Raw genomic sequence first — 12,427 nt, forward strand, 5'->3', positions numbered from 1 at the left:
TATTAGGGTAAAATACGGTAACGTAGGGTAGAGTATTGTAGGGTAAGTTAGATTACGTTAGCTCAATGCTTTGCCATTTTTTTCAAATGTAGGGTAGGGTAGAGTAGGTTAGGTTACGTTAGCTCAATGTTTAACCACTATTTTAAAATGTAGGACAGAAAAATGAAATGAAATCTTTAAGTTTAACGTCCCACGTTTATGCTATTTAGGCTAAGGATGACAAGTGAATGATAGAAACATTGTTGGAATTAGAATGTTGGAGGAAACAGGAGTACCCTGAGAAAACCCACGGACACGATCTTGTCCAAAACAAATTTAATTGGCCTGGAATCGAACAAGAGACCCCACGCACCAGAGGTAAGCGCTCCAAATTTAGGGTAGAGTAAGTTAGGTTACCTTACAATCAATATTTAGGCCATTATTTTGAAGTGTAGGGCAGAGTAGCAAAGGTTAGGTTAGGTTAACTCATCATATTGCCGTGTCTCAGAATCACAGTGTATTTAACAGTTATATGAGTATGAGTAGGGGAATAATGGGGACATTAAAAATGAGGTTATATGTCCCCGTCTCGCCCCCCACGACTCTGTTCGGACCACCTTTTTAAAATCCAAATTTTGATATAGATTTACATCTACATCGCCTCGCCAGTTCCGCTAAAAAAAATAATAATAATAATAAGGTTTAAGTTTACATTTGCGTCGCCAGTTGGTTATACTTCATTCCAGAAAGTAGCACTGGTGTACGTAAGTATGGTAATCTTTATAAAGTAAACTTTATTTTAGTAGTTGACTGTCGGGTTTGCATAATGTTACCAATTGGCGATGCGGTGCAGATTTAGGTATGGATCCAGCACAAATTTCTTGTAGATATATACTTCTTTTTCAGTAAATCGATTTTTTGTATCTTAAATAATCATTCTTGGGTGAGGACTTGCATTCCCTTGTACAGATTCATTTTAGGGGAACTTCAGTGTATGTATACAATAAGAATTATTGCGCAAAAGACACTAACCAACTCTTGCTAGATGGTCACTAAAAGCATGAATGCTATCTAAGCAAGTTACGGTAGGAGCGCAGACGAGCGACCGGATCGGTAGCGAGGGTGTGCGTTAGCGAAGGGGGGTATAGATATAAACGAGGATAGTGCAAACACTATATGTGGCATCAAATTACCTTATATGTTGAATAATGTATTTGTTCGTTACTAAAAACGTTATAGGTAATATCCCGATTGGCTTATTGCTTGTATATTTGTGTGCCAAATTAAGGGTTAAGTGCTGTAGGCCTATCGTCGGACCAGTTTTAGGAAATTTACCGGGTAAATTGGTTATTTTATTTTGATTTCTGATGAAGAATTATTGAAAGTCATGTGATGGGAAAAGTTGAAGTTAAGGAAGTGTCTGTTATTGGTTGTTTTCGATGTAAGCGGCATTGCACATGTAGGCGGAAGGGACTATTTGGCGGATAGGTACACTTGCTATGATTTAGTGGCAGATAAGGCAGTGTGGAAATGGCGCGTATGTTTCAAAGTTCACACACTCATATTTGAGTTTTATCGAATTATATCCTAACTAAATTTAAGTTAACCAACCTAACCTGCTAGGTGGCCACTACGACAATGCATTTCTGCAAACAGTGCAGATAGTTATTAGTATGAATCCATGACAAGTGCTATTGAAACTCGTATCATTACCAAAATTCACATGTTTTCACTACCCTCGCTTGCGCGCGTACACGCCGCTCCGCGCCCGCTCCTTTCGGATACACTTCTGCACTATCGTGTGGGTCCACTAGCTTCGCCCTACCCCGACTGGCTAGGTACATTCGTGCTTTATAGTGGCCACCTACCACAAGTTGTATTCTATTGTATTGTCTTATGTTTTTTGCACTCTAGTTTTTATGCTATACCTATATCCGGACTCCATATTTATACGAATATATTGATTTTTTATTCCAAGCTTTAAAAGTTTATACGTATCTGTTTTCAAGATAATTGACTTGTAACTCTTCCCTACCTAACCTAACCTAAGGCTTAAGTTTCGAGTTGCTCCTCCAGTTTCATACCTACAAAAGACAGTAAAAACATCAAAACGTGCAGTTTTACTATCCGGATCCATAGTATAAGCAGTAGGAGTAGGAGTAAGAGCGGGTTAGAAGGGTTCTGTTCTTGACATAAAGTGGGCACGCTGCTGAATCATCGAACCTTCCGCGTCTTGCAAATAGTACCCACTTCCGCATATCTTTCCTCGTATTAAACATAACTTTACTGCCAAAGTTACATACCTAAGCAACGCATAAAAACTCCAAATCATCATTTCTTACCGCATTTCTCCTGTAAATTTTCCTAATTTTTATTTAAAAAAAACGGAGGGGTAACTCTAAATTTAACACTAACCTAATATAATGTTATCTAATCTAATCTAACGAAATGTATTTTTTTGTTTCGATTTTCGTGTAGTCCGGCGATACAGCACAAATGATTAAATTAACATAACACATTACTAACGTAAATTTCACAATTATGTGAACCTCTTAAGCTCAGACATTTGTCGTTGCGCAGCATGAATTAGCACATTGTCTTCAGATACTTTACTTCCATATACTATGATTAATAGCTACCTTATAGGAAAGTCCACGGGGAAGGTTCTAGATTACTGGTCTCCCATGTAGGTTAGTAGCTGGGTTGATTTCTTTCTGTACCAAAGGTTGTCATTTAATTTACACAGTACTGCCGAGCGAACGTTGGCGAGTGAAGGCGGGTTAGAGCCCCGCACGGCACGTTGATTTCTGTCTATTACTGATCAATGGGAAGGGGGACCAGTAATCTAGAACCTTGCCAAGTCCGCGAATAAGAGGTTCGACTTTCATTAATATATTTTTACGTAGCTATGTACTTGGGATATCTTCAGGGGAGAAGAAAACATATTTCGATTAGTAACACATTAGTCTGTTAGAATATTATTACAAATTTGTTCTGTAAATTTTACAAATCTATGGATCCGTGCAGTAAATGCGCACCGGATATTCTAATGAAAATTTGCTTAGATTTTTTAAAAATATATACACATTAAGTATAGGAGCACGATTATTGGCACAAGCACGATGGCAGCAATCAATAGTTTTTATTGTAAAATTTGCAGAACATGCTAGCAGATTTAATGTAAGGATGGGAGCAATTCTAGTTTATGACATACAAAGTTAATGTTCCAATTTTCTGCTTCGGTTTATTACTTTTCTTTTCACACTTATTTCTGCAGTATTTAATATTCAAGGGCATATTCAACCCAAATAAACCAAAATTGTTAAGATTTAAAATGCCAATAGACCTGTTAAATGAACGAATGTTGCAGTGTATACCATAAAATATGATTGACCCCAAGAGAGTGTCTTACAGCAAGGTCGAATCATATAAATATAATTGCCTTAAATTTGAGATAAATTTAACCTACTATGTCCAATTCTACTAGGTAGCCACTAAAAACTACACTTCTTCAATTCACAAACTATAATAAATAAGTCAATGAATATAATGAATTAGTGCAAGTATGCTACTTTAATCGGTCCATTGTAGTAATGACAGATATTTATTGATACAAATATCACTTTCTTGCTTTAGGAACAATTAAAATAAGCACAGTAACACCATTTATATCCACATAACCACATAAACAGCCAAATTATTGATATAATCTTCTGCAAGCAATCCTGCAACAAAACAGAGTACTTCGACAGGAGAAAACGTTTACAAAGGCATCATCGTTGAAGTACTCAAAAGGATTTTCACTGTCTCATTATTCTTCTAGGTCGGATGGCATATTCTATCTGTTCGAACACTTCAGATTCATGTAAAATATCCAAATCTTTTGCAAGCATATTCACTCTACTCACAGCTGATCACGACGTTATCAAGGATTAAAGTCCCGTTTTCGATGGCTAATCTTAATTCGACAATTTGGCGATATAATCTTCAGATCAGTGTTGGTGCAACACATTATCCTCACTTCGATGATTAACCTTAGTTTAATTCATATCCACGGATTAATCCTCGGTTGGTACAACCGGGCATCAATCTTTTAGGCAACGTACCCTCACTGTATTTCAACATTTAGATAGCCGGTATGTCGAGTCAAAATCGAAATAGAACGTACCGCCTCTGCTTTTTCCACTTCGAACAGTGGTCGAGAGAATATCTCGTGTAAAAAGTGGTAATATGTGTGCCTAAGTTTCGGAAGATATTCGCTATTTTGTCTTTGCAGTGCGCGCCAGGGCTTTAATAAAACACTAATACTGAAGTTCCACTACTGGAAGACTGATTCGACAACAATATTCCCAACTGTGGTCTCATCTTATAAGTTAGTCTGTATTTTCCAATTGCATTCCGACCATTATTTTTATCCCATTTTGATTTTAGGTGAAGGAAGTTCATTAGCTGTTGATCATAGCTCAAATGAAAGACATTTCGAGTTGGACGAAAACTCTTTGGCAGTGATTTCCCGCCACCTTGCAAAAATTAAAAGAAAGCTGGAAGAACTGAGCGAGCAGCAGAAAACTATTATAGAAAATTTTGCTCCCAAACCAGAGGCTACTAGATCTTTCCCTGAATACATAAAACTACCTTGTAAAACTGTGGAGGACATTAATACAGTGCAAGAGTGGTTACTATCTTCACCGGACAATGAGCAGATTCTTGTAAGTTTGCAATTTTTTTTAATACAGAAAACATCACATAATTGTAAATACAATTAGTTTTACGTAGTCCTCATTCTTTCTTTGTAAACTTCTCAGTTGAGCTATTAGTAGTAGTACTAGTAACAACATTACATGACCGCAGCAAGCACAGTCGTAAACTTTACTCCACTTTACTATTATAACAACTACTAATACTATTACTAATAATACTACCATCATTATTATTAGTAGTAATAGCAGCAGCAGTAGTAGTAATAGCAGTAGTTGTAGTAGTAGTATAGCAAGAAGAAGAACGATAGATCTCAGGATAAACACCAGAGCCATTTCTTTGTGAACTAAGCGACTGCAAAAAACTACGCGGTGTGGAAGCGACTTTCGCATGAAAACTACACAGTGTAAAGTAGCATCCGTTATGGAGTATATACGCCATAAACAGTTAAGGGGTTAATAGTGCTCTTTGTTGGTCTATATTAAGCTGAAATTAAGTTTATTGTACATGAAATCTTGCGAGCTTTCGAAGATATGGAACACGCTCATGTTGGAGGAAAAGTTGTCATTTACACCTTGAATACCTCAAAACATGTATCTAATAATTGGGAAGAAAATATCTGTGGTACTAATTAATGTATGGCCACTCACTTCTGCGCGTCAAGCCCCGGCTCGCAGCTTGACCGCCGGTTCTAGCTCGTGTCGTGTTGACTTTGATGGACAGACACCGTGCGCGTGGGTTTTCTCGGGTTCTCTCGTTTCATTTCACCAATCATCCCATCAACATTCATCGGTTTAAACCAAAGTTGCTGAGAGACCTTAAATAAATTAAGTTCGAAATAGTACATACTAAAGTATATTGAAAAGTTCAGAATGGCGCTACAATACTATGTATAGCTTTGCTCTACAGCATTTTCATCTACACAATTACTGGAAAGCTCGGACCCACCCATTTAATTTCTTTAAAACAAGCGAGGCCATGAATGCGACCAAACTATATACATGACAGGGTGTCTATCGGTCACGAAATCCCAAAACGGTTACGACAGTCGCGAAAGTTAGCTCTTGGGTCACGATTTTTTTATCTGTACAAATATAAGTACAGACTTAAAAGTTTTGTTCTATAAAATGTCCAAACTCACCACCAAAAATGTATCGGCTTTAGACACTCTCAAATATCAAGAAAAACGCGCTTCTATCGCATGTATGAAAATTCGGCCTAATTTGCACCCAAATACGCTCTTGAGAATGTTACGAAATGTTATGGTTTGGTAAAGAAAAGGTCACGATACTTCATTTTGGAATTTTAGTAGACACCCTGCATGAGCTCAAGTAGTATCTGTAAAGCATATTAGGCATAACGTCTCTCATATTGGATTCCACTTTATTTCTCCAAAATGCAATATGTCCTGGAGACATACCAATTTCATGTAAATTTTTCTCAGAAATTCACTGATGATGTTTTACCGTTGAGAAGTTTTTGTATGTGACATGTAAGTGGTAGTTGGTTCTTCGGAAAAGTAGGTATGTCCTTGAGGAAACTTTCGAGCAGCGCATTGGAATACACATTAAGTGCATGCATTAAATGCGTAAGTAGGTTATGCAGTCAGTTAAGTGTGTGAAAATAGTTATGAAGTTGCATTTTGCAAAGCATTAAACAGAATTTAAGCATCCTGTACCTGCATTACCTGCTGAAGGTCAAGAGAACGAACATATTTATCTTCATGTCATCCGAGGGCATCTTTGTTCGAAATTGGGTGTGCCTTCACTCTTGATTGTGTCCTTGTACATAGACAATTAATATGTACGATTTGAATTGTTCCTGGCAGCGAATATAACGCAATTTTACTTGGGTTTTTCATGTATATATTTCAAATGATATGCTTCTGCATGTGATCTACGTCAAACTTCGCTCTAAATGTCTACGTGTTTTTATACAACTGAGCCTTGTAGGAGGAAGAAAGGTACAACACATCGTACGAAGAATATTGGAAAAACTATTCTGCAATAATTTGGCACTTCAATTTAACTGGACAGGCAAGCACAACAAGAAACCTCTCAGGCACCTGAAATTGATGGATATTCTACTAGGTGAGTATTCAGGTTGCTTTCAATTGTAGGCTTCTAATACTCTGTAAGGAAGTCCTCACCGGTGGCTTGTCTGTGTGTAGCGAGTTTCAAATGAGGGCTCCACTATAAGGATCATGAAATTTTAACACTTTTAAAGCTGTAGGATACATACTTCAAATCGCCCACCTCTGGTGCGTGGAGACCCCGGATTGGTCCAGCTCATGCCATGTGGGTTTGTGGACAACACTATGTGCGTGGGGTTTCTATGAGTTCTCCCGTTTCCTTCCCTTCATCTTCCATTCCATCAATCACCACCCATCCATCCAGTCTGAATCAAAGTTGCAGAAGGACCTTAAAATATATTCAAACTCTTGACTGTTAAATCTCGCTGTTGTTTCAGATTCTTTGGACAGTCCCTGTTCCTTTCCTGTCAAGGTGCATTTTTGGTTCCGTATATCCCCCATGGCTAGGTAGAAGGAAATCCATTCAGTTTTAATGTTTGGACTGTAAATTAATAGGTATCATTAGCAATTGCAATAATGTGTTTTTTGCATACTGTAACGAAAGAAAAGAAAAGAATATTTTGAATGTCAGGTCCCAAGATAGTCCCGCCCTCCAACCGTTGAGGAGCGATCGCTCTCCAAATTCTACTAGTGAACTCCGCATGCATGCCTGCAACAAAAGCATCTGTCGCGGGTGTGGATGCTACGATTTCTGTCAGTAAACTATGCATGCGAGTAGTTACTGTTATGACTGGATCCAGTTGATTGTATGTTATGACTGGATCCAATTGAATTAGTTTGCATAATTTAGGTGGTTTGATTGACTGGTTGTTTTTACTTAGCGTCATCAGATTTTTATGATTTTACTGGAACTGTAAATTGCTGAACATACATTTTTTCGTTTTACTGTTGTTTAGGTGGAATAGGATAATAAAGTAATTTTCTTACAACGTTAGCGACTATTTTAGGGTAAATTAATGTCATTACTGCATTTTAGAAGTTTTTTCTCTATACGTTTTACTTGATGTTGGAATGTTACGTATCAGGATGAATATCATGTATTCATCTTTTATCCCTTGTGCTTATTCCTAAATATGTTTATGACAAATATGTTACCTTTACCGTCTGTACTCTAGAGGCTGTAATTGTTTTTATGGTAGCATTCTTACTAGTACATTTACTGGAGCCGCGTTGGCTCATTGGTAGAGCGCTCGCCTCTGGTGCATGGTGGTGGTTTGATCCCGGCCCGTGCCATGTAGGTTTTGTGTTGAAGAACCACCGTGTGCGTGGGTTTCATCGGTGTGAGTCAAAGCTACTTAAAGCCTTTTAAAAATTAAAAATTCAATATACCTATCGCTGCTATCAATGCAACTGACGTCTTTCGCAACATCATTTTACATAAGTTCGACATACTTGCAAGACAGAAATAAGCATCAAGAGGATAAGGTTATCTTCGCTGAGATTTTCCAGGGTTTTCTTCAGCAGCACCAAGCATATGTCCCAATCTTACCGTATTAATAGGGCGTTTTTGTCACCTTCTTACTAACCCGGCCAATCCAATCTCGGTAATTAAAAATGAATTGAATCCTGTTAAATTAATCTTGAGTCAAAACAAAAATAACTACCGGTGATTGATAACGTCACGTAAGAACACGTTACTTTATATTAGTCAAAAATTTCCTATAATAAGGTAGGGTTATTTAAGAATAACTAGACCAAAGCCCACCCGTGAATGGACACCTATAGTTACATAAATAACCCTCCCAGACTAGACGGCGTAAACGTTTCAACGAGGTTAGTCCAGTGAATCAGATGCATTTGTCCCAGTCTCCCGAAAAGTATGTGAGGTAGTAGATAGGAGCTAGAAAAAAAAAATCCATCAGCATAGAACTTAATTCCTGATTGTAGTATGCCGATGAAATTTAAAAGTCAGTGCTCCACAGATTTACTCAAGAGTGTATCAAATTCTTCACATTGTATTTTACATGTAATATATTTTAGGATATGTTAACAAAATCGCAACACTAATTTCTTTGTAATTGTTTTCAGGTGCAGTTAGGAGAAGCTCATACGCATTGAATGCTTCTGAATGTGAAATGCATTCCGTAATACAGAACTGGTTTCGCCACGTTAAAGACAGGGATGGTGGACGTGAAGCGCGCAGACAGAAAACTGGTCGCGGTCGAGATGAGCCACAACACCCTGAAACGGAACGCGTTGTTATTGTGTAAGAAAAATAACATGGTACCAAAAGTAACCAAATTTTTCAGTGTTAAGAACTTGTTTCAATGTGTTGTTACAATTGTAAGTCAATATACAAGTTATAACATTCAATTTCGTTCTACGAAATCTGTTAGAAGATATATATATATACAGATAAATACGATCACAGGAATATGGCAGAATTGCACGCAGAAAGAGAGGATATGCAAATAGAGATAAACAAGCAAGCCCATAAAAGAATACGAAGTGATGATCTGTCGGTGCGCCATGAACGTCGTATTATTGCGACAACCGCTAATGACATTGTCATCGAATTTAAGAAAGGACAAACTCTTGTGTACAAATGTTTGTAATACCATAAGGGAAAGTGAAAATGTTAATATTAGATCAGGTTCCGTTTCCCAAACTCGTGATCAAATTTTCTTGCAGAGTGACAGCAGTTCATCCAGTTGTAGTAATTTTTCCATTATTAATAGTAGTAGTAATAGCAGTGCAGAAGACGAAGTCTCTCATTCTATAACAAATAGTTTAGTATCATGGGCAAAAAAGCATAACGTTCCCAATAATGCTACAACAGATCTTCTCCCTATTTTGATACCTCATATACCCGGACTGCCTCTAGATTCAAGGACACTTCTTCAAACACCAAGAACAATCGAAATCAAATCATGTTCGGAAGGATCTTTTGTTTATTTTGGTGTCAAGGAAAACATAATCAAAATGTCATTGTCAGGCATTAAATCAAAACTTTATCCAATAGTAGAAAAGAGGCTTTCAGTTGAAAATACAAGGGACATTTTGACTTTGAAAGTGAATATATATGGCCTCCCAATACACAAAAGTTCAACGAAATCTTTTTGGCCTATATTAGGAATTTTAGATCAGACTATTGACAGGACTCCTTTCATCATTGCACTTTACTTCGGGGAAACAAAACCAAATAGTTCGAATGACTTCTTAAAACAGTTTGTTGATGAATGTATTGAATTAGAACAAAATTGTATCGTAGTTGAAGGTAAATTGTATTGATTTTCAATATGTTGCATTATTGCGGATGCTCCAGCTAGAGCTTTCTTAAAATGTGCTGTTTCTCACAATTCTTTATTTGGTTGCGAAAAATGCAAAAAGGAAGGTACGTACATATTTGGGAAGAACGACCTGGCAATATGAAAATACTTCAGCTCTAAGAACTGATTTAGGCTTCAAGAACATCCAGTACGAGGATCGCCAGCGAACTCTGAGTATTCTTTGTGAATTAAATATAGGTTTAGTTTCACAAGTTCCACTTGAATGGATGCATTTAGTATGTCTTGGTGTTGTCAAAAGGCTTATATATGTATGGGTAGAAAAGGGTCCTAAAAAATGTAAATTGAAGTCTCTGGACATAGAAAATATTTCTGCTAGACTTCTTTCAGTAGCAATGCATGTTTCGAAAGAGTTTTCAAGAAAACCACAATCTATAAAAATGTTTAAATTTTGGAAAGCTACTCAGTTCCGAGCAGTTGTTTTGTACTTTGGACCTATAGTTTTGAAAGATTTGTTGCCAAAGCATTTGTTTGATCATTTCGTAATTTTTCATGTTGCTATGTACCTTTTAGCTAGCAATAGTAGCAGACTGGAAAAATGGAGAAATTATGCACATGAACTCCTGGACACTTTTGTTAGGTACATCCCAGAATATTATACTCCAGAACTTTTAATATATAATTTCCATAGTTTATTGCATGTAGTTCAAGATGTTGAGAATTTTGGACCTTTAGATAGCTATTCTGCATTTCCTTTTGAAAATTACATGAAAACAATTAAAACTATGGTTCGTGATGCAAATAATTCTTTGGAACAGGTAGCAAAACGAGTTGGGGAAATGTGTGTTACTCTTAGTATTCGTAAAGTTAAAAGACAGGTTGTTTCTAGTGATGGTGTCATTACATCAGTGAAAATGAGTAACAACGAAGGTTGCCTTATGAGTATAAACATGCCAGATAATTGTTTCATAACAAAAAGCGGTGAAGTTATCACTATTAACGCCATTGAAGAAGAAAGGAAGTATGGTAGTATATATATCTTAAAATGCGATGTATTCTCAAGTAAAGCAGGTTTGTACTTTTCACCCTTACGTAATAGTAAGTTGTCTATCTTCAGAGTGGAAAAGAGAAAGAGGACAGGTACTACTTTGTCTTCAGAATGTTTACATAAAAAGTGCCTTCTTATTCCAGACTTTTCAGATGAATCGGCATGTTTCCATTCCTTTCTGTAACATGGAACTAATGCGTATATGTCATGTATGAAGACCTCACATCATAGATTCTTCCAGGACACACATGATTTTACGGTATGTTACAAAAAATGAAAAATCAACGTTCCAAATGAAAAATTTGAAATGTACGAGTTACAGTACAGAGGAAAATCTGTAAAATATGGTATTACGGGTGCTAGGAAGATTTGTTGACACAATGAACATTTCGAGTATCCTTGATGACAAGGATATCCAAAGTGTATCTATTTTGTTACATATTTTTCCAGCGTAGTTATAGAGGTTTTTGTCAGGACTAACTCTTACTTTTCACATTTTTCATATTCAACGTTGATTTTGCATTATTCGCAAAAAATGAAAAATCAAAGGTTCCTTGGTAGAATCTGCACAACGAGAAGTTCGTTAAATTCTACTTGATTTCCGAGGATGTTTTTAGTTTTTACGTAACAATAGTCTAGTAATTATTAAAATAGTCTTCTTGTAACTTAATTACAAACTAGTTTACTTGAAGTTTTAGTTTTGTTAAGAGCTCTCATTAACTCTCATATTTAAATGCGCAAGAAGGACTTGAAAGCAAGTTGAGTTTTGTGCAATTTTTTTTTTTTTTTTCATAGAAGGCTAGGTATTGAGATATTTTCGGTAAAGGAGCATTCATTTTTTTCTTTTATTTTTAAGAACATCTAATGTTTAGTTTTATGCGTTGTCAATTCTTCAGTTAATCTATGCTATGTAAACTTCTATAAATAGATGTAACAGGTATGCTTCTGATATTTACTTGTACACACATTATTGAACATAATCAGTCTGTTCAGTAGAATATCTTGCGCGTAGAACTCAAGCTTCAACTGAAACTGCGATTCTACTAATATGTTTAATAATTGTTTCGAAAAAGGAAATATGCATACTAAACAGACACGTTTCGTTCAGTTTTTATTTACAATTTGTATTTTTATATGACTTCTTGTACCGTTTTGTTTAGCAAAAAATCTGCTGAAATATATAGTATGTACATCACGATAAAGTAATGTGGCTTCTGCACATAAATGTATGTTTCATTTCTTTTAACCATTTTTTTTATTATTATTTCTTATGTGAAACAAGAATAAAAGTTCATGTATATTTCTTTCCAAATGTATTTTTTCATTGTTTGTAAGACCTTATAAAAATCATCTTATATCCTATAATTACGACGTTAGAAAATT

General features: G+C 36.2%; 2 protein-coding genes across 4 annotated transcripts in view; one reads left to right on the forward strand and one right to left on the reverse strand.

Moving 5' to 3' along the window:
• The window catches only part of LOC145673925 (uncharacterized), a 1,349,238-nt gene that overhangs the window by 431,462 nt on the left and 905,349 nt on the right, over positions 1–12,427 (reverse strand). The window lies entirely within an intron of this gene.
• On the forward strand, positions 9,239–11,228 carry LOC145674612 (uncharacterized). The gene is made up of 2 exons (XM_081744828.1): positions 9,239–9,993; positions 10,100–11,228. Exons 1-2 carry the CDS (start codon positions 9,239–9,241, stop codon positions 11,226–11,228), a joined length of 1,884 nt encoding a protein of 627 aa, XP_081600954.1.

This window comes from Thermobia domestica, chromosome 17 (genome assembly GCF_964235325.1).
Source record: "Thermobia domestica chromosome 17, izTheDome1.hap1.1, whole genome shotgun sequence".
Lineage (NCBI taxonomy): Eukaryota > Metazoa > Arthropoda > Insecta > Zygentoma > Lepismatidae > Thermobia > Thermobia domestica.